Source organism: Glycine soja, chromosome 14 (genome assembly GCF_004193775.1).
Source record: "Glycine soja cultivar W05 chromosome 14, ASM419377v2, whole genome shotgun sequence".
NCBI classification, from domain to species: domain Eukaryota; kingdom Viridiplantae; phylum Streptophyta; class Magnoliopsida; order Fabales; family Fabaceae; genus Glycine; species Glycine soja.
The window spans coordinates 3,826,092-3,849,750 of NC_041015.1; the positions used below are offsets into that span (position 1 = coordinate 3,826,092).

The window sequence follows — 23,659 nt, forward strand, 5'->3', positions numbered from 1 at the left end:
TTCCTTTTAGTTTTTATATATACTATTTTTAATCATTTTTAGATCTTATGAGTCTAGATTAAAAGAAATAAAATGAAGATAAGCTTATTTATTTAATATTTCTTTTTCTCGTTTGCTAGTTGTGTATAAATGATAAGCTTTTAGATGGAAGACAGTCATATGAAGTTATTACCATTTTTGCTTGATTTTCGCGCAGGATGTTTTGGGTGGTTCCTTTATTAAAGAGTAAAGACAAAAACGTGGTTTAAATTTGCTTGATTTTCCTCCGATCATTACTAGTTCTTTGATGATAGCTCCAATTCCATCAGCATTCTAAAAATACCTTATTTATGACAAAGCTTTACATAAAAAAAAAAAAAAAAGAGCTTAATGCAATAGGAGTAGGAAACACGCTCATATTACAGCCTAAAAAACAGCAAATGCAAACACACTCAAAAGACGACAATGATAACATAAGAATGCTGATCGAGAGTAATTTCTAAGGCAGAATTGTGATAGGACTGGTTACTCTGTGCTTGCCATCTGTCCAAGACAAATTCCCAAATAACCCACGACGGGCACCAATTGGCTGCAGTATAACCTGAAACTTCTTCTTTTCTCCGGTTCTCTTAAAAGTCAACGAACTTGGTTGAACAAGAACCTTAATCCCCTTCGGCCCGTGAGTATTCACAACATACGTGCTTGGAGGCCCAACATTTGTAACTGTACGAGTAACACTTATGGTCTTTGACCCAGGATGACGCACCGTAATTGAAGGATAGTTGAAATCTTCAATTCTGTAAGACTTGGGACAAGTGTATGGGAATTTCAATTTGGCAAATAAGTTGAGTAAAGCTTGGTTGTAACCAGAAGCACATAAGAAGTTCAAGTAATCGGTGGTGCGTAAATCGTAAACGAGTCCAGGGTCAATTGCAAGGTTAGGCTGAATGTGTCCGGCACCATATTCGAATGGAGTTGCTACCTTATGAAATGCATTGCGAATCGGTTGATTGGTGTTATCTAGTGTTGTAGCTGGAATTAATTAAGAGCATAGTTGTTAATTAATAAGCCACCAATGCTTTGCCAAATGATATGCTGCATATGTGCATTTTATATTTTGTAGATATGACAGTATTTTGTAATTAAGCATGCATATGCATATATATTACTAATGTACCTGTGGTCATAATAGCTGATTTGATAGCTGCTGGACTCCAAGTAGGATGATATGTTTTGAGAAGACCTGCAATGCCAGCGACATGAGGGCAAGACATAGAAGTTCCCTGTTGCACATTGAAAAGAGATCGGCGTCTATCCGATGGAAGATTAGACGGACCAGCTCCTTGTGTAAAAGCAGCAATTACGTTCACACCAGGAGCAGTTATGTCTGGCTGAAAAAAAAAACGAAACGAATTATCTAAAATTTATCTCTAAATGAGTCATTAATTGTAAGAACGAAAATCACCATGTAATGTAGGTGCATGTAGTTAACAAAATGTATATATTATAGACCTTTAGTATCAATGGTTGCACGGAACTGGGACCCCTGGATGAGAATCCTGCTATGATTGGAGCTGGTTTTACTCCTATATATGTTTCTGCAGCACTCAAGTAAGCTAAAATCTCCCTGCAACAACATACATATAAATTAATATTCAAGTGTTTCACTCGCTACTATTATACTATATATATAGAATACGACGTTTAGAAGGGATTTAATGATATATGAATTTTACTTGTTATTGCCATTGTTGCCTGTACCGTTTTTAATATTATGACTTCCCGTTCCACTTATACTTGCAGCGGGTAATACATGATTCTCGGCCAGAAGTAAATTATCACTTGGGTCATCATTTTGCACTAGAACTGCCACAGCGCCAGCAAGTTTACCCTGTTCACCCTCACTGGCTGAAGTTAATTTATTACCTCGAAGGCAGACTAGTATTTTTCCCTTTACTTTGGTAGGATCAAGTGTTCCCGGTTTGCAAAGACGACTACACCAACCAATACATATATATATACACACGTATGAGACAAATATTTGAAAGCTAGCTTGGGAAATAAAATAATGAAAATGGTGCTTACGCATCATCAATGGACACACTAGGAAGTCTAGCGTCCACAGAATAAATCACCGGATAGAACTTTTTCGATGGCGACGAAGACGGTAAGCCTCGATTGAGACTGGCACCCTGATATGATACACGTACGTATGATCCAATTAAATTAATCTATATGAAATAAATTAATCTCTAGATAATTAGATGATATCTCTTACGATAATGGATTGATTGTTGCTGAGAGAAATTCTGCTGCGAAAATCTCTGTCCATTGTACTAGCAGCAACGGTGAAGGACCAGGGTGCAACATTTGTGACACTTAAAGGTGCTGGTCCATCATTTCCAGCAGAGCAAACTACGACTATGTTTCTGGCAACTGCATGGAATGCCCCTATGGAAATCCCATCCGTGAACAAGGCTTCGGGATAGGGATTAGACCCACCCAACGAGGCAGAGATGACATCAACACCATCATAAATGGCATGATCAAATGCTTCTAGAATATCTGCATCATAGCACCCTCCTTCATCCAGTTTATTCCAGCATGCTTTGTAGGCAACAACGCGAGCCCTAGGGGATCCTCCCTTAGCAGTACCATTGCCGTTACCTTCAACATTTGCACCAGGAACAAAATTACCACCAGCTGTTGACAGTGTGTGGGTGCCATGCCCTACCAAGTCACGTCCGCTGCGTAGCGTTTGATCAACCTTCCCACCTCCCGCCTCCCGACTTTTGAGAAAAATTCTTGCTCCGATCAACTTTCTGAATGTTCATCATAATTATATTAATATTATGGCCTCATCATGTGATAGCAATTAGCAGCAGCGTATTCAAGAATTTTTCTTAACGTGAGTAATAAATAATTTATAATATTTTTTTCAAAAAAATATATCATGAATCTTTATAAAATACATAATATTATGATAAAAAATCCAAGATACTTAAACTCGGTTGTGGATGTGCATTAGAAAAGCTGAAGGCTCCAAAATTGCTTGCATGCTATTACCATACTCATTTGTTTATTTTTGGTCCTGTGACTCTTGAAAAAATGATTGGGGTATTCTTGTTCTTGTCTGAATTTGGATTTGAAATATGGATTTGGAGGCCAGAGCATTAAAAAAAAAAAAAAGAAGACTATTTCATATTAAACCACAATAGTCATTACGTAGGAGATTTGTATACTAACTTGCCATTTTTACTGCACCTTTTTTTTATACTTATTTGAATAATAAAAAATATTATTATTATTTGACTCAAACAATAGTTTCTATTCATCTATTATACTTTCACAATCTTTCCTTTATTCAAACACATCCTTAGTATCACAAAAATAAATAATAAAATAATTACACTATAATTTCCCTCTATAATATATATATATATATATATATATATATTAGAATAGCTACACCTATATTCCTAGCTGTCTAGTATACTTTGGTAGTTTTTCTTTAGATTCAAACACACCCTTAATAAACACAAATTACATAATATAATAGAATATCTAATTTACAATTTTAATCACCTATTGATCATAATCTAATATTTTGATCTCTCTATTTTTTTCACGATATTAGCTTTCTTATTTCATAAAATTTATAATTTTAATTGAATCCTAATTTTTTACACTTTTTTATGTTTTAACTAATATTGAGGATTGAAAATTAAACATTTAACAACCAAAAAATAATATAATTAATTTAAAAAAGTGTACAAAATTAAGGATTAAATTAAAATTGTGAATTTATTTAAAATAAATGAACTAAAATTGAAGAGCGAGAAAATAAGAGGCAAAATTAGACAGATAAAACATTAATTAAGCTGTAAATAAAATAACAACTACCTTCCATTGCCGTGATCTTCGCACCGTTTTAAAATACATATATTATTTCAAGCTCAACCCAATTTTTGAATTGAAATATCAGAAAATTAATTTACCTGTTACACAGATATTTCTTTGTACCATTAAAACTGTCAATCTGACAGACACCTTTTCCACGCCACTTTGAAGGGATAGGCCCGTATCCTTTGTCGCTGAAACTGGGGTGTTCGGGCCAAACCCCTTTTCAAGAAGCAACCAACGTATTTAATTAGAAAAGGAAAATATGTTGGAAGTACAAATTCATGAAGAAAATAAATGTAAACTGAATTAAGAGCACGTGGAACGGTAGTCAAAAAGAGATTAACTAAGCATACCTGTATCAATATTAGCAATGATTATATTTTCTCCAAATCTTGCTTTCCTCCAAGCGGAGTTTGCAGTGACTTTTCCATTTTTTTCCAGTCCAAGAAAATCCCATGACCTGGTAGTGAACAATTTGCGCTCTTTGCTCAAGAAAATAGAAACTACATTTGGATTTTCTGTACCAATAGAAACACGTAATGCATAATTATTATATCAATTTGTGTGGCTTCAAGATGACAAGAAAATCATGGCAATATATGGTAATGAAGTTTGCTCACTTGCAATCTGTGATGCTTCTTCCTCTTCAAGTAGGGCAGCAAAGCCATTGATGTACTTATTGTACGAGTATATAATTGCTTCCTTGGCCTTCTCGTGACTGTACGTTAAACAAACTTTGATTAACTCATACGTCCCAATAAGAATATTTAACACAACTAATTCCATAATTGTTTTACCTTCCTAAGTAAGAAGCGAGTAAATCATGATGGGAATTTGTGGCTGTTTCAAGATCACTAGGCAAAGGGTCTGGACCATGAGAATGTCCTCCCATGTACACAATGTAGGTCTGGAAACACAGAGTCCAAAGCACACAATTGGTGAAATGTTTTATGGTACATTAACTAACAAAATATAAATTTGGAAATTCTCAAAGTTGGAACTTGAAGAGATGATGGCAAAACTCCATCAGATTTGAATGGCAAAACTCCATCAGATTTGAATGGCAAAGCTTACTAGCCTTTCTAAGGGCATTGGTAGGTTCCTGCAAGAAAATGCAAAGAAGGAATAACGACAGAACATGTTTGAAGATAGAGAATGCCATAATATATCTTCAGTTGTTGTTTTGGTGTGGATGTAATCCGTGCTCTGCCTACTTATAGACGGAGTCTGGGCGCGAAAGTGCGTGCGTGTGTAAAAATAGAAAATTAGATCATTTTATTTTTAAAATGAACGGTTTAGAAGCATGATTATAATATGAAAATGAATGATATACGAAAGGTGTATGTACTTACTGATTGATAAATATATCCTCGTACCAAATAAAATTGAAAAATATAGTAAATAATGTGATGTAATAAAAAAAAGACGCAAAGAATGTATATATGTTATAAAATTATATGAAGGTCTTTGTGCATAATGCTTTACTATTGGCTTTGGAAATTAGCCTACGCCACCTCTTCCCCCAATCACCACGTCATTCACACACAAAAAAAGTATTTCACTCCATAAGGGTCCGTTTGGAAGGGACACATATAAATGAAAAGAAAATTAAAAGAAAAAAAAACATATATAACGATATATTTCTCTTATTTGGTTTTAGGGGGCAAAAATCAAACAGAGTAACTCACTTTTAGAAAAAAAAATACAATTTATCTTTTTTAATTTTTTTCTCCAATTTAAATTTTAAAGTTTTTTTCTCTCTCATTTATTTTTTCCTCTTCCAAACATAGGATAAGTCTAGCTCTAAATCTTTGGTAACTTTCACCTATTTTCATTACATAGACATCAATGATATCATCAATGCCTACATATGTTATTATTTATTATTTAAATATTATTTATTCTCTAGTTAGGCTCTAATTTTTTATTTGATATTAGAATTTATCTTATCCATCCAAAGAATCATGCACCAAGTTAATATGAGATTTGGATTTTTTTTTTAATATATCTTCTCACGTTCAATATTTTTTGGGTTTGGTGTGTGATTCTTTGAATGAATCTAAAATAAGTTCTGACACCAAATAAAAATATAAATTTGGTGCATGACCCTTTAAATAGGATTAGGACTAGGTTTCCTATCATTTATTTACGTTATTTTTAATTTGTATATAAACACTATATATCATTCTATATAAGCCAAACAATGAATTGGCATTAGTTTGTAACAATAGAAAGAGGAGGCATATCTAACCTGGGGAAGTGAATAACTTTCTCAGGAATGGGTAAATTACATCATAGATTTATTAGTTTGATAAAAAATTTTATCATATATTAATTTGATAATTTAATGGTTAAGAATTAGTGACTAACCTGTTGTAAAGATTTTAAGTAGAAGTTTATATAATTGCAAATAGTGCATGAATTATATATTTAAAACAGTTTTTGTTAAATTATATTTGAAATATAAATATATTTTTATCTATCCTCCCACCGAATGATTAATCAATGTCTTTTTCTCACGATGAATCGGAAAGGATTAAAAAAATATAAATTTATATAAATTTTATTTGTCTTGCATTTTATTAAACTTAATGTGACTAAGTTGTTTGCTTTCTCATGTAAGAGGTTAGAAGTTTCATTTCTTTCTTTTAGTGTTTTTTTTTTTTTTTTTGTGTATTTTCGCTCAACTTTTCAAGGGAGTAGTGCGTAACAATAAGCCACAGCAGAGATGAGCGGAAAGCATTGCCAATTTTGCAGGTGCGGGAAGTGAAATCAATAAAAATGTTGACACGGTCTAATTAGAACATTCTTTTATTCAATAATAAATATATAGAAGAGATTAAATTAAACTAATTAAATAAATAAAATAACCAAATTAATAATTTAGGAGAAAAAAGTAGAGCTCGATCGGTCACGTGAAACATTCCAGCCCACTTAATTTCAACACAAACGTTGCAAAAAGTGCCTTCTTTTCGTAAAATATTTCAATTCAATCACTTTTTAATACAATTATAAAAAAGAAAAAGAAAAATCCCTGTATGATTAATCATATCATATAGGTATCAAAAGAAGAAAAAACAAAGATAAGCACAAAGGAATTAAAGTGCACAAAGTTCGAGATTAGAAAGATGATTATGATTGCTTTTTATGATATAAATGGTTTAGAAAATGAAAATAAAAGAATAAAAATAAAAAGAATTTTTAAATTAAAATAGAAAGTAAAATGAATGTCCCACTAAAATAATTTTTTATTTTATCTCAAATTATTTTCTTTTGCTAAACACTACTTTTTCCTTTTAGTGACCACCACCCCACCACTCCTACCAACCATAGCAACAGAGAATATATGGATGCTTGACTTCTCCTCATGAGTCAAGGCACGTGTAACAGTCATCTATTAAAGCACCTCCAAGTCCATCCGAGATGCTGATGTGGTGAAATTTAAGAAGGAAGAGAATGAAATGACGGAAGAGAAAGAAATAATTACAAAATAAAAAAGTAATTTGTTCAAAGAAATTGTATTGACGTTGTCCTCGATTCATAAAATATAAGTGATATTTTATATGACTATTTAAGATATATGTGAATTCTCATAGACGTTTAGTCTTCAATATATTATCTCTAATAATCTAATTATTTAAATATATTGTAAATTTTTTATTTATCCACAGATATTCAATTATTTATAAAGTTATACATTATTTGTACTAATTTTTATCTTTTAAGTTGTACATTATTTTTAACATAATTCATAAGGTACTCATTATAAATGGGTAATTATCTATAAGGACTATTACATCACTATAACAATCTTTATCAACAAGCAACAACTTTCACTTCACACTATAGGAACTTTTATACTCTTTACACACATTTTTCATTTGTACTCACTTGAGACGAACACATACTTATTTACATACACTTACATTCTCATATTTATTCTCTTGACTCACATATTTACTTAAGTGTTAGAGTCATTTATTTTTCATGTCTCTCCTCCTGTCCTCCTAGCGAAAGTCATTCTGAATCTGAAGTGCAAAATTCAAGAGTCCATTTTAATCATACATATATTGATGTGTGTCAGTTTTCAATTTTGATAAATAAATAAAAAATCAAAATCAGAATAACATTCATTTAAGTAATATTGAATTCAATTTTGTTAAATAAGACTTTAGATTTAATATTAATAATTGGTAACCCGAAAAACAAGAAAAATGAAACAAATGAATAGTCTTTTTGTTCATTTCTCTAAAATCAAATACTTTTATTTTTATTGTATTTCTCACTTATTTTGTCAAACATTCTTATTTCGATTCTTTCTATTTCTCACTTATATTTTCTTTCTTTCTTCAATCAAGCAGATCCTAAGAAATGCTTAGTGGAACATGTTCTTGGTAAATACTCTCAAAGTAGCATATACTTATAATGACATCAAATTTTAAAAGTTTTGTGGGTGTTATGTACATATAACTTTATGAACAATAAATTATTTTTCTCCATTTCATAACTATTGTTATTTTAAAATTGTTGATGCTTTAAAAATTTTAAGCCTTATATTAATTATTTTTCATATATACTTCTATTTAAAATAACTATATTTATTCTTAAATTTACTAGGAACACTATACTTGCAGCCTAAACACGAATATTTAAAATTGTATTGCTGAAGAGAAGATAGTGGATATTTAATAACTAAACGACAAATTTTAACATGATGTAAGAATAAAATTCAATTGCATTGCAATCTAGTAGTGTGAGTCTATCAAACATTAGTTAGAAAGATCTAGAAATATATAAAAGAAAAAGAAACAAGCAAAAGGGTAGAAATTATCCTTTTTTCAATAAATTGGAGATTAATAAAAGAATTCTTCCAATTACATTGTCAAGCCTTAGCCCTTTACTCTTGTTCAGGGTTTTCTACGTATATCCCTTTCAGTTCATTATAAAAAAGTCATATTTTATAGGTTTAAAAACTTTTTTGGTATTAAATAATTTAGTAATTTTTTATTTTTGTCTTTATAATTTTTTTATTTTATTCTTTATAAAATATGTTTGTTTTATTTTTTATCTTTAAAACACTTTAGATTGTATTTTGAATAATAAAAAAATGTTATAAACAATAAAAAGACTTATTTAAAGTGTTTTAAGATTAAAAAAAACAAAATAACGCAATGGATTAAAATAAAATTATTTTTACAAGTATAAAAATAAAATATATATTATAAAAACAGTTAAGTCTATTTTATAATATAAATGACATGTTGAGATGTTAATGATTAATTTAAAATAAATTATCTTTCTTCACTATAGGAAAAGTGCATTATCACTATAAACAAAGTTGCTTAGCTGAGCGCATAAAGGAAACTCAGAATAAAGTAAGGAAAAGTGTGTTTGGAAACGAGACAAAGGCAGTATTGATACTTTTCTCCCCTTTGTCTCAAACTTGATACTTTAATTATTATTATTATTATTATTATTATTATTATTATTATTATTATTATTATTATTATTATTATTATTCAATAAAAGGATTATTATCTTACATATATTTTATAATAGATAATTTTACTACATATTATTATAATTTGAGCGAAAGAATTTTTTTTAAAATATTTAATACAACTATATATTTAAGATTTAAAATCAAAATTATTCATTAAATAAAACAATCTCATATCAGTTAATCCAAATGTTAAATGATTGTTCTGAAATATGTTTAAAAAGATGATTAAAATTTAAGTCAAGATTAGATCAAGATCAAAATCAAAGAAATCAAGAAATATAAGTTCTAAAAGTAGCTAAGTGAAAAAAAAAAAACATTTTTAGGCAAGGGTTCAAATCAAGTGAAGGTTAACAACTATTTCCTTCAGGATACAGATGAAGGTGCTTGCTGATTGAGCTTGAAGTCGTATGCAACAAGGATGAGGCTAGTTTCAGATTATGTTTTGTATTTTCGTTCAACTTTTGTATAACACCTTCAAGTGACAGCTAAATAATGTTAAATGTGTAAAGTATTTTGGGTTTAACTTCTATGTAATATTTCTTTATGTTATGAGTAGCATCCGCAAGACGTGATCAACTTTTATTATTTTGATGTGTCCGACCTCATTCCAAAACCCATTACATGGTTTTTGTGTGAATAGTTTTTGCGTGTTGTTAAAGGGATAAAACCCATTACATGGCTCCATTCTCTCCTTAATAGAATGCATAACAATGAAAATAGTTGACCTTCAATATCTTTGAACAATTGAAAGCCAACATTCCCTCTGATATCGATGATTTCTCATTCAAATAAGTAATCTCAATATTATGAGAGGTTAAATACTTCTAAGTTTTCATAAATTTCTTCAAGATTGATTTGGGCATTAAATTGATGGCAACACCACCATCATGTGGCATAGTAAGGTATTGGAGTGGACACTCTGAGCTAGCTAGTTATGTAACTATGTAGCAGAAAAGCTGCTCGATCATGTTTAATGTACGTGAAAGGAAAATGTTGGAAGACTCCATAATAGAGAAAAGTATAGTCCATAGACACCACAGTCATACTAACACCTAGGAAGAGAAAAAAAAAATTATGATAAAAAGAGAAAGATAAAAAACAATAATACAAATGTTAACATTCTATAATGTTAATGTTAATGAATAATGAATTTTTTTTATTATGTACCTAACCTATTGACCACGACCAATATCGAAAAGTGATAGCAATAACGACACATTTATGATCTACGGTTAATAGTCGCTCAATGTTTCGATGTTTATGTACTCCAATTTAAAAGTGATAGCAATAACGACACATCTATCTATGGAGTACATTATTTTTTAAAAAGTTAAAGTTAAAATGGATGTACACTAGTACTTTATCGTATCCAATTCAAATTACATTATTTCATTTCTTTAGCAGAGTGTTTTAGTTCCCCAAGTTATACAGTTGGTCAAATTTATCTTAAATTATAAATGATCAGTTAGCTTTATCTCTCCATTAGTTAACGTAAATTTTAATGTTGTTAATCAACTTTATCTCTCCATTAATTAAGGCCGAATTTACCTGCCCTCCACCCATCATAATTGTAAATTGAAGTATACATTCTATAAAATGCTAATTTATTATTATTGTATATAGTAAAATTATTGATTTTTATAGTAACTAGTTTAAAAAGTTACGTTAGATTTTGATGTAACAGAATTCTACAAGGTTAATGGGTTAGAATTTCATAATTTTATTAATTTTATTCTTTTGTTAAACTTTCTATGCTTTTTCTTTATGGTACACTGATCACCACCACTACTACCGTGAATAAAAATCGAGAAAACGAAATAAAGAAGAAGCGAAACCACAAAGAAAGAGCTTGAAACAAGAACCATTATTTCTTACACCGTTGACGGTAATATAAAAGGAGTCATATGAAAAGGCTCTTCTTTTTCTTTACGTACGGTACACAAAGGGCTTTTGAGCTGGAGATAAAATTCCTCGATCCATATATTCTCATATATATAACGAAAAAAGCTAGCTAGTTGATGAGATAGATGCTGCTTGCTGCTGCTATATATAACGACTTTGTTCCCGTGTCTCCAATAATTAACACAAAGCTCTGTAAAAAGCAATCGAGGGCATGCATGAATGCATGTGCGCATTTGTAGTGGTGGTCTATTATGGATTCAAAGTAGGTTGCGAGAGGAATAGAATTGAAAAAGCATCTTTGCTTCCATTGGCTTTATCAATGAATTGAAGCTTGTGAGTGGTGACAGCCAGTGTTCATGCACCGACTCTATCTGTTGTCTGAGTATCTTATAACTACAGTTAAAGGTGTTATTGATGAGTTTAAAGGCAATTAAAGTAACCCATAATAAGGAATAATAAATTTAGTGAAATGACTAAAAACATAAGGGGTTTCATTAGGTATACAAATAGACATGTATAGAAAGTAAGTTAAAAGAAAATAAAGTTACAAGGAAGTAAAATATAATTTATTTTTGGAATTATGTTTTTTTTTTAATTATATCTAGAAGTTATTTTAAACTTGGATTAATCTTCGTTGAGTTAATTAAAAAATGTATTGGATGAAATGAACTAAAATATTTTGTTATAATCTAATATTAACTATGTTTTTAGTCCTATAATATGAACATGTTTTTTTTTTGTTTTTTTTTATTTTCATCTCCGTAAAATATAAAATAATTGTTTTTTTTTTCACTTAAAAATAAGCAATTTTTTTTGGCCCTGGTAATAAAAATTAGTTTTTATCCCTCCAAATTTTAAAACCATTATTTGTGCCTAACATATATCTATTTTTAGGAAGATAGGTAACACTCATTTTGGACATTATTTTGCTAAACTAGATGATTTGGTAAAATTACATATCAAATTAGGTGTTTTGAAAAGTTAATTACTCAAGACAGATGATTTTTACTAAAAAATTATTGACAATCTAGAAGTGTGAGTCTATCAACCCTTATTTAGAAAGATCTAGAAATATATGAAAAGAAAAGGAAACGAGCAAAAGGCTAGAAATGATCCTTTTCTGAATAAAATGGAGAAGAATAAAAGTATATATTCTTCCCAAACCTTACATTTTCAAGCCTTAGCCCTTTACCCTTGTTCTGGGTTTTCTACGTATGTCCCTCTCAGTTCATTATAAAAAAAAACGTATTTATCGGGTTAAATATTTTTTTGGTATTCATAATTTAGTATTTTTTTCATATTTGTCTTTGTATTTTTTTATTTTAATTCTTAAAAAATATGTTTGCTTTATTTTTTTTTATCTTTAAAACACTTTGGATTATATTTTGAACAACAAAAGAAATATTTTGAACAATACAAAAATAGTATTTAAAGCATTTAAGAATAAAAAAAATGAAATAATACATTTTATAAGAATTAAAAAAAAATTGTTTTTATAAGAAAAAAATGAAAAAAAAATTATAAAACAGTTAAGCCTATTTTATAATATAAATAACATGTTGAGATGCTAATGATTAATTTAAAGCAAATTATCTTTCTTCACTTTAAGAAAAGTACATTCTGACTATAAACAAAGTTGCTTAGCATATCACATAAAGAAACTCAGAATAAAGGAAAAGTGTGCTTGGAAACAAGACAAAGGCAGTGTTGATACTTTCCCCCCCTTTGTCTTTCAAACTTATACTTTTATCGTTGCTATTATTAAAGAAAAGGATTATTATCTTATGTGTATCAGAGATCATTGTACTCAAATCAAATACATTACTATAATTTATGAGCGATATAATTTTTTTTTTAATTTAAATATTTAATGTAATTATATATTTAAAATTTAAACTCAAAATTATTCATCAAATTATAACAATCTCATGCTAGTTAGTTTAATCACTCAGTGGTTGTTCTGAAATATGTTAGCAAAGATGATTAAAATTTGAGTCAAGATCAAAATCAAAGAAATCAAGAAATAAATGTTCTAAAAGTAACTAACTAAAAAAAAAACATTTTGAGGCAAGGGTTCAAATCAAGTGAAGTTTAACAACAATTTGCTTCAGGATACAGATGAAGGTGCTTGCTGATGGAGCTTGAAGTCGTATGCAACAAGGATGAGGCTAGTTTCAGATTATGTTTTGTATCTTCATTTAACTTTTGTACAACACCTTCGAGTGACAGCTAAATATAATATTAAATGTGTAAAGTATTTTGGGTTTAACTTCTATGTAATATTTCTTTATGTCATGAGTAGCATCTGCAAGACGTTGTTTCATGTTTTAAATTTTATTGATAAGGAGGTTGACCAACTTTTATTATTTTGATGCGTCCATTCTCATTCCAAAAGAATAGGTTATGTGTGTTGTTAAAGGGACAAAACCCATTCCATTGGTCCATTCTCTACTTAAGAGAATGCATGACAATGAAAATAGTTGACCTTCAATGTCTTTGAACAATTGAGAGCCAACATTCCCTCTGATATCGATGATTTCTCATTCAAATAAGTAATCTCAATATTATGAGAGATTAAATACTTCTAAGTTTTCTTAAATTTCTTCAACATTGATTTGGGCATTAAATTGATGGCAACACCACCATCAAGTAAGACTTTATTTCGAAAATGGTCAAGTTCTTCGGAATAACTATTGAAACTTGAACTACCCCGTCAACACTTAGAGTGAATGATTCTTTGATGTGTCTTTCTTCTTTGAAATCAGATAGTTCTTTAAGAAATATTTATGTGTTGAATTGTTTTAATTATTATTTTTTAGAATAAGGAGCTTTATGAAAATATGAAGAAAAGACATTAATTTTTTTAAGGTGGGGCAAAGTCACCATTGTCTCAGGCATTCCAAAAAATAATGTTCGTGATAGCAAAAGAGAAAATGAATCAGAAATAATTATCTGTTTTTTATGGAAATATTTTTGGAAATGAATTATTGGGAATTACTAAGTTGTCATGTCTCAAGCATTCCTTAAAAATAAAGTTTTAGCGATTGCAAGTGAATCGGAAAGGGAATAACTAAGGAAATTGCTTCTTGCAATCCATTGTTTACTTCCTGCACCACATACAAGCTGAACAATCAAAAACACCCTTTAGGACTATTTTTGGGTTCCAAAACTACTCTTTCGTAAGCCTATAGGCATTTAGGAGTACTATTTTTTGGGTTTCATAATAACGAATCCAGAATATAGACCAAGAAACTTATCCTTATAGAACACTAACCGGAATCATGAAAACATTATTTTGAATTGAATAATCCGAAGAATAAATTGTTTCGAGAAGTAATCTTAATCTGGAACTACATTCACGTAATTATGGATTGGTTTTTCTAGAATTATGTAAACATAATTCTGGATTAAGCTTTCTGGAAATCACTTGTTCTCCGAATTACTTAATTAGGAATGACACAAATATTTCGCCATTCCAGATAGTGTATTCCAGAAATAAACTAGATCTAAAAAAATAAAAGCTGTGAGGTCTCAAAGCTTTCGATTTTGCACAAACTTTTTTGTCCATTTTTTAGTTTCCTATGGGTGTAGTAAGCAATTCCTCATAACTAATTACTCATTTTTATTCTCACTAACACTTTATAAACCCAACTAATTAGGGAATTAATAAGTATATTTCCTTTTATTTTCTATTTTCCAAAATACCCTTATATTAAGGGTGGGCGTGCACTGTTACATACAGAAGATGAACAAAGCATGAGTTATATGGGTTAGGACTTAGGAGGAATGTCTGAGTTAGTAAGATAAAATGTTTTAATTTTGTGTGGGTTGCAATTGTGGGAGGTGGTATGATGCAATTGTGAGCAAAGAGAGAAAAATCAGAAAGAAATTGCTTGTTTCCACCAAGGCAATTGCTTCCTGCACCCTAATCTGAAACGTAATTTACATTTCAGATCAACCATTTCTTAATATAAAAATTTATATTCCAGATTACATTTTGAAAAGGCTAATCCATAATGTGAAATTACATTTTGAATTAGGCTTTTTAGAAGGTTAAAAAGGTGCAGGAAGCAAATATGAAGGTGTAGGAAGCAATTGCCTTCCACCCATAAAAATAAAGAAGGCTGATAAGCCCATATTAATCCCACGAACACAGGAACCCAAAACAAAATAAATTCAACAAATAAAAGGAAAAAACAGAAAACATTTTTTTTTTTATCTGAGTTTTATTAAATTTCTCAAGTCGTTGACGACAAAAAGAATGCTTATATTTATATGATTGGCATGTGAAAATTGGTTTGAGAACACAGTTGATATAGCCGCATAAACGATAGCAACCAAGTTGAACAGGGATAGAAAACAAGGATCATTCATGACTAGAATTTAAAGCACATGGGTGTCCATTAATCATTTTTCAAGAGAAAACCAAGAAATTTTACCCTAACGCCTAGCCCCACCCCAGGTGCGCTTGCTGTTATCCTCCCTCGTGCTGTCTCCTTCATAAGAATGTCAGTTGAGGAAATTTTTTGGATCAATCAGTGCCTTCTATGTGTGTTAAGTTTTTCATCTCAAAAAAAACTTAAAAAGAAGCCCCATAGCCATACAGGACCTCCTTATTATACTTACACTCGGTTTTCACACCTCTCTTGTTAATGTATTATTTATTATTAAGGTTAAATATTATAGTTATAATTATAAATGAGGTAATATATATTCACTATATATTTTTCCTCAAAATAAAAACGGTCTTTAATAGTTGAATCTCATGCTTGAATACAATTCATATGTAATTGGTGTTAAAGGTGACTCATTAGTGCTTCACTTGATTAGGATGTTTGCGTTATGGTTTGATTATTCAGTTTTTAGATAAAAAATTATCCTATCTACATATAAAATAAAGATAGAGTTTGGTTAAAATATAATATCAAATCGGAATCAAATCAAATTTTTATGATTTGATTCGATTTGATTTAATGATTTTTTATTTTTTTTATTTTATTATCGTATTTTAAAATCTATTCATTAAACTTACATAATTATTATTCTATATTATTTTAAAATAAAATTATTTTTTTATTAAATTTTGTTTAACATATTTTAGTTAAAATTTATTATTTTCACTATTATTTAACATTAATATAAAATGATATTATTAATTTTTTTATAATATAACAGTAATTTGTGTTTTTACTTAATATTTAATATTAATTTTTAACAATATTAACATATTTTTTTAACATATGAAAATAAAATATGCATTTTAATTATAAAATAAATGAAAGAAATAAATTATCTATTAATTATCATAATAAAAATCAATATAACTATAATATGTAAATTATTTGGTTTGGTTTAATTTTTTATAATAAGATATGAAAACCAAATCAAACCAAAAAAAAATGTGATTTTTAAAATTTTTGGGTTTTGTGATTTTCAATTTTTTTTATTTCATCATTTACCAACGATTTGGTTTTAAATATCCTACACTGACTGTGAATCGACCGTACATGTGTTTCAATTTTCATTGTGTACTGCAATATAATTACAGCATTCCAGATATTCATATCAATAGATTCATTAAAAAAATTCATCTTCTCTTTCCAATAATTATATCCTTCATCATTAAATGTTAGAGTACTTAATGTTACCTTCTTGTAGAAAACTAGAAAAGGCTTATTTTTGAAGCTGTTACACTTGTAATTGAGAGTCGATGTCACTTATTAATCAAATGATTACATATAAATTTAGAAGGTTGAATTAAGTTCTTTCAAAAATGTTTTCACAAAAATGGTCAATATAAATCATGAAAAGAGAAACCCTATATTGATTTGTTGGACAGATATTAGAGTAAAACCACAGAAATCAAACAAATAATCAAATAGAGCAATATAAGAGTAAATTTTATATGTGATTAGTAGTAATATATAGACACCCTATTTCTAGAGTTGAGGAGGCTAACTGACAAATTAAAACTCCTGCAAACGTTAAAACTTTCAAGCAAGCTCAACAATGAAGACATCTATATAAAAAAACAAAAAGGCATCTATCACAATTCCCATAATGCAAATCCATAAGTGAAAGAAACTTACCAAAGTTACTATACACTATCCTATATATGTATTGCAAGCAGAGACATAGTTAACTAGGGGTCCACCAGTTTGGTGAAACACTCAGGCAACAACCTAATATAAATAATTTCAAGTTACAATGATTACATATACATGTGTGTGTGTTTCCTTGAATCCAGAAACAACCAGCGTCGAAGGGGCCAAAGTTTCACGTGAAATTTAGATGTACACATTGTTTAGTGCGGACCGCAATATATATGCATGATGTATTTTTGGACACTACCACAAAATTTGTCGGCAGGGTATCTAACATTATATCTTTTGTTTAATTACTACACAGCTTTCACATTTTAGAATTTGGCTAGTTCATTCCTCTCTCAAGAAACACATGGCATATTAGTCCCACTTTCTACATGGTATCTAGCATTAAATAAGTTTTTTCTATGTATGAATCATTAAATCAAAGAATCTTGTTAATTTGATGGTTGAAAACTGTTAATATTTTATGCAGTAATTAATGTATTTTCAGACTAAAGTACAACCACCTATACCTTTTGGAGTGTCTTAAGCTTTGTATTTATGTTGGACAGGTGGCTCATTAACCTGTTAGGTAGTAGAAACCTGCTGTGCTATTTTGTAAGTCAGTATACGGATCAGAAACATAACATTTTGCTGCTGTATGAATGAAATACCTCTCACAGTTCTGATTTCATAGAAACTTATTTTACCAGCAAAACTAATGTTACCTACCTCTGTAACTAGTATTTGTAAAAAGCGGTAGATTCAGCAATAATCAATTATCATTATAATAATTGCTTACTTTGCTTGGATACTAATTTCTAAATACTCATTCACTAATAATTGATTACTTGTCATATTAATTGATTACATTTATCTGAATGTGAACCTAGATGTTTTGTTGGATAGTTTAATTGATTAATTGAAGCAATAATCAATTACAATAGTTAAAGAACTAACGGAATAACAAGGTTGAACTCTTTTACAAACGGACGCGCGGAAAACTTTTCAAGTAAATATTTTTTAGGACTATGGCTAAATATATCTGCAAGAAAACTCGTATATGGATATTTTGAAGAATATATGAATTTGAATATATATGTATTAGACAAATGGTAAAGAATCCTAAGAAAAGGAGAACTGAATTTCTAAAAATCAGTCCCAAAATTATTTTCTTGAAAACTTATAGACACAATTAGGTTATGTAATTGTGCAATTGAGATGTAGAGAGTATAGCCAATGTAAATCTAATGCAATTTATATGATTCTAACACGATTACAGCATATAGAAGTCTAGAAACATTATGTATAACAACAATACAGTGAGTTGAGGAATAAAGAGGATTTGAGACACAGATGTTATTCTGTTTAGATCATTACTGATCTGCATTGAGTCTCCAGTAAACCGTGCTGAGATTCTTCACTAGTTAAAGCAATAAAAAAGCATACAACAGGCTGGAAACAAGGTTCAATTATCAACGAGTTGACTAAGTGTGACCATGGAGAATAAATTCACTGAAGATGATGTTGGCATCACAAACTCGTTATACACTTGTTCCATGCTTGGGCGAAAACGTGGACTTTCACTTAAGCAAGCAAATGTTATTTTTGCTATCAAGATCACCTCCTTGTCAACTGGATTCACTGGTTGAGGTAGTCGTTGGTCCAACACATCCTTTAACAGCAAATTAGACGCCGATGACATTCCAGGGGATGAAAAAAATGAAGAAATGAGATCGCCTGGATGCTTCCCCATCATTATTTCCAAACAAAGAACTCCGAAACTGAAGACATCACATTTCTCATTCACTTCCATAGTATAAGCAAGCTCTGTAATATATTCAATTAAATATGAAAATAGTATCATACAACAAGTAGCAGCACTTATTATTGAAACAAGTATAGTGTTAATTTCTTAATAACAAAAAGGGCCTAACCTGGTGCAGCATACCCATAGGTGCCTGCAAACGAGCTTAAATTTTGTGAATCAGGCTTCAGAATTTTAGCTGTTCCAAAGTCAGAGACTCGGGCTTCATAATCCAAATCTATAAGAACATTCTTGCTTGATATGTCTCGATGAACAATAGGAGGAAAGCAACCATGATGCATATGGTACAAAGCATTTGCCACACCTTTAACAACCTTCACCCTCCTTTCCCAATCAAACAGTGTTGCATGCGTATCATCGTTTAGTAATTTATCCAAGCTACCTCCCTCTAGGAACTCATAAACCAAAAAGGAGAAGCAGGGATGTAAACAATATCCAATTAACTTCACAATGTTACGATGCTTGATTTCTGCCAAGGCTTGAACCTCACTTGTAAAAGCTCTTATGTTGAGTGTTTCCTCGTCGGGTACAGCATGTAGTTTTTTCACAGCAACAATTTGCCCAGTGGATAAACTTGCCTTATAAACAGATGCAGACCCACCTTCTCCAATGAGATATTTGTCATCAAACCCCTCTGTGGCTTCAATGATACTTTCATACACTAATTTTCCATCATAACTCCAAATGGAAAAATAATCCTTGGTTTGTTCTTCTTTAGCCTCCTCCTTTTTGGCCTTTGTTGCTCTTCGATAATAAATACACAACGAAATTCCAATCATCAATAATAATAGAAATAGAGCCCCCAAAGCAGGGAGTAATGCCTGGATGATGACATTTCTTTTCATTTTACCATGAGGTAGGGTGTGGCAAGGCACCAAACCGGAGGCATTTCCACACAAGCCTTTATTATTTTTCAATGCATCAAATGAAGCATTAAGAAAGGCTGGAATGCTAGGAATTGAACCCTCCAATTGGTTGTTAGATATGTCAACATTTGCCAAGCTATTCTTAAAATCAGGAATGGTTCCAGAGAGATTGTTGTGTGAGAGGTTTAGTGTTTCCAATCTTTGCAAAGTTGCAAGTTCTGCTGGTATTTTTCCATTTAACAAATTCCTACCAAGGTCAAGATCTTGAAGAGATTGCAATTGGTTAAACGAAGGAATGCTTTCTGTGAATTTGTTGTTGCTCAAGTTCAAGTGAAGTAATTTGTGTAAAGATCCCACCTGTTTTGGAATTGGGCCACCTAAATTATTTGCTGCAAGCTCCAAATTTTCAAGGCGGGACAAAGCACCTATTTCGGTAGGAATGTTGCCAAAAAGTTCATTGTCACCTATTGATAGATCAAACAAAGAGGTCAAGTTCCCAAGTTCTTTTGGAATTTTTCCTGTTAGATGATTTGAAAACAAGACAAGTTCCTGTAACATGGGTGCCCAGCCTAGTTCTGGTGGTATACCACCAGATAAATTGTTGTTGGATATCTTAAGGCTTGTGAGACTAGGACACTTAGCCCAGTTTGGTGAAATGTGACCATAAAAATTATTGTTACTCAGGTCAACGAAGTCTAACTTTGGATGCACACCAAAAGCATCTGAGATATTTCCGCTCAACCGGTTTCCTGATAGGTTTACTCTGGTAAGACTGGAGCAATTTTTCAGGCTTTTTGGAACTGAACCGGTGAAAGAATTACCATTAGCAGCAAATTTTCTCAGTGACCCACCTATGCAAATTTGTTGTGGCAAAGGACCGGTGAAACGATTTGTAGATAGTTGTAAGCTTTGGAGTTTGGTAAAGTTATTCAGTGCTGGTGGTAATGTACCATGAAGTTTGTTATTAAACACTAATAAAAAATTGAGCTTTGTCAAATTTCCAAGGGTAGAAGGAATAACTCCGGAAATAGTGTTCCTAGAAAGGTCCAGCGACTCTAGATTGATCAAGTTTCCAATGGAGGTGGGAACGGATCCAGAGATCATGTTATGGGCTAAGAAAAAAATGCCGAGCTTTGTCAAATTTCCAATATTTGAAGGAATTGATCCCGAAATTCTATTACTTTCAAAATCAAGAACTTTCAAATTCACCAACTCTCCTATGTAGGGTGGGATGGGACCAGAGAGACTATTGTTTGCGAGCTTAAGATGTTCTAAATTTGTCAAGTTTCTAATTGATGGAATGGTACCAGAAAGTTTATTGCCTGTTAAGTCTAGCAAAGACAAGCTAGCCAACTTCATCATGGAAATGGGGATTGAACCACTAAAAAGATTAGCATCCATTTTCAACTGAGAAACTCTAGACAAGTTAGAAATTTGCTGAGGAATGATTCCATTAAAACTGTTGTTACTAATATCCAGAGTTAGCAGCTTGGGAAAAGATGAAAATTTGAGACTGTGAAGAGTACCTTTTAGCCCAAGATTTGCCACATTTATAGCGGTCACAGAGTTGGAATCATCACAAACGATTCCTTTCCACGTGCAAGGACTTACACCACTGGACCATGATGACAAAGAAGCTTGGCTTTGGTTGTCAAGACTCACTCTCCACTCAAGTAGAGCAGCTGCTTCCCTCTCTTGGTTTTCAGCAGTGATGGCAGCAAAGGCAAAAGAGGTAGACGTGAAAAGTTGGGAGGAATGGAGGCTTAAGAGTGAACATATAATTAGACGAAGTAATGAAAGCTTAGAGAACATCATATTTTAGCTATTGGGTGATTATGGAATAGCAGAAGATGATGAATCCTCGATCAGAGCTAGTAGTGCAACTAAATAGCAGAAAAACTGCTCCTGTTTAATGTGAAAGTTACAATTACTTAATCTCATAGAATTAGATAGACTAGCGTGGCCTCAGAAAACATGGATTGGATTTATTGGGAAATTTACAATTACTTAATCTCATTCTAGACTATTAGATTAATTTAATAGTTCGGATTTTACCATTTTGTTTTGAAAGTTTTTTTTTGTTCAGACCATCGGTAGGTTTCATCAAATGCAATCAGAGGTAAATAGAACCGTTATGATTTATAGGCTATAAAATTATCCCTCAAAACCATGTGCTAAATTGAAATATTTTGTAACAATTAATTTACACACTTAATAGTATTTTTTATGGGTTTAAAATAAAAAACGATAAATTAATAACTAAAGTAAGAATTAAATTAAAAAAATATTTTTTAAAACAAGTAGTAAAATTTGGATGATAAGATTAATCTGATAGTCAAAGTGACAGTGACTTTTGCTGCTGCAAAGTTGATGCATCCAAATCCAAAAAAATATTGTGGTCCCCACTTGTAAATTATAGGTATACTTAAAACGTGTTCTACGTTTTTATGTTTATTATTCTTTTAAAAAAAGACAAAGTGACATTTTTAAATTTTTTTATAAATACAAATAGAGGGAAAAGAGAGTAAAAGGTTACCAAATATATTTATGTAAATAAAGATTCTTTTGCAGATAAATAAAGATTTGTATACTATCAATAAATAAGAAATCATTCAATTATTATTTTTACTCAAATAATACAAAATAAAATAATAATTACACAAATAATACCCTCTCCAGATTATTTATACAACTAGCACCATCACTGTTCAAGCAGAGAACTTTGACCTCTCAAACCCGATTTCTCTCTTGAATTTTTTTTATGTTAATTTTATTTTGATGTTGAGAAATTGGGAACGTCATCAAATGCAATCAGAGGTAAATAATAAAGTGACAGTGACTTTTGCTGATGCAAAGTTAATGCATCCAAATCCAAAAAATATTGTGGTCCCCACTTGTAAAATACTTAAAACGTGTTCTACGTTTTTATGTTTATTATTCTTTTAAAAAGACAAAGTGACATTTTAAAATTTTTTATAAATACAAATAGAGGGAAAAGACCGTAAAAGGTTACCAACCTTTTACCAAATATATTTATATAAATAAAGATTCTTTTGCAGATAAATAAAGATTTGTATACTATCAATAAATAAGAAATCATTCAATTATTTTTTTTACTCAAATAATACAAAATAAAATAATAATTACATAAATAATACCCTCTCCAGATTATTTATACAAATAGCACCATCACTGTTCACGCAGAGAACTTTGACCTCTCATACCCGATTCCTCTCTTGAATTTTTTTATGTTTATTTTATTTTGATGTTGAGAAATTGGGAACGTCATTTTTATGTATTTATTATTTTTCTGGTTTATAAAAAGAACAATTCATGCCTAAAAAAAGAACAATTCTAATAACGTTTGTTTAGCGGACACTAAAGGTAGCATCAATCACATTCTGAAGTTAGTTTAAGATTTAGTGTCAAAAATGAAGTCTGCACTAATCAATTTTATGTCAGCTTTCATGATTTAGCGTCCACTCTTGGCTAACATTATACCAAGAGTTTCTTGTAGTGATATTATCACAGAATTTGGTGATTAGGAAGATAGGATTCACGATCACAAAATTAGGAAATAACCGCCATCTAG

At 30.5% G+C, this 23,659-nt stretch overlaps 2 protein-coding genes across 2 annotated transcripts; both read right to left on the reverse strand.

Annotated features, from left to right (window-relative positions):
* Positions 1-276: 276 nt before the first annotated feature.
* LOC114385184 (subtilisin-like protease Glyma18g48580) lies at positions 277-5,082 on the reverse strand. The gene is made up of 11 exons (XM_028345194.1): positions 4,961-5,082; positions 4,680-4,789; positions 4,503-4,600; positions 4,236-4,400; positions 3,978-4,101; positions 2,258-2,801; positions 2,065-2,171; positions 1,716-1,973; positions 1,492-1,606; positions 1,157-1,370; positions 277-1,011 (listed from the first exon to the last, which is right to left on the reverse strand). The coding sequence occupies exons 1-11, from the start codon at positions 5,042-5,044 to the stop codon at positions 479-481; spliced, it is 2,352 nt and encodes a 783-aa protein (XP_028200995.1). The 5' UTR covers positions 5,045-5,082; the 3' UTR covers positions 277-478.
* Positions 5,083-18,604: 13,522 nt separating this feature from the next.
* LOC114385013 (MDIS1-interacting receptor like kinase 2-like) lies at positions 18,605-22,003 on the reverse strand. The gene is made up of 2 exons (XM_028344939.1): positions 19,311-22,003; positions 18,605-19,203 (listed from the first exon to the last, which is right to left on the reverse strand). The coding sequence occupies exons 1-2, from the start codon at positions 21,880-21,882 to the stop codon at positions 18,842-18,844; spliced, it is 2,934 nt and encodes a 977-aa protein (XP_028200740.1). The 5' UTR covers positions 21,883-22,003; the 3' UTR covers positions 18,605-18,841.
* Between the last annotated feature and the right edge of the window lie 1,656 nt (positions 22,004-23,659).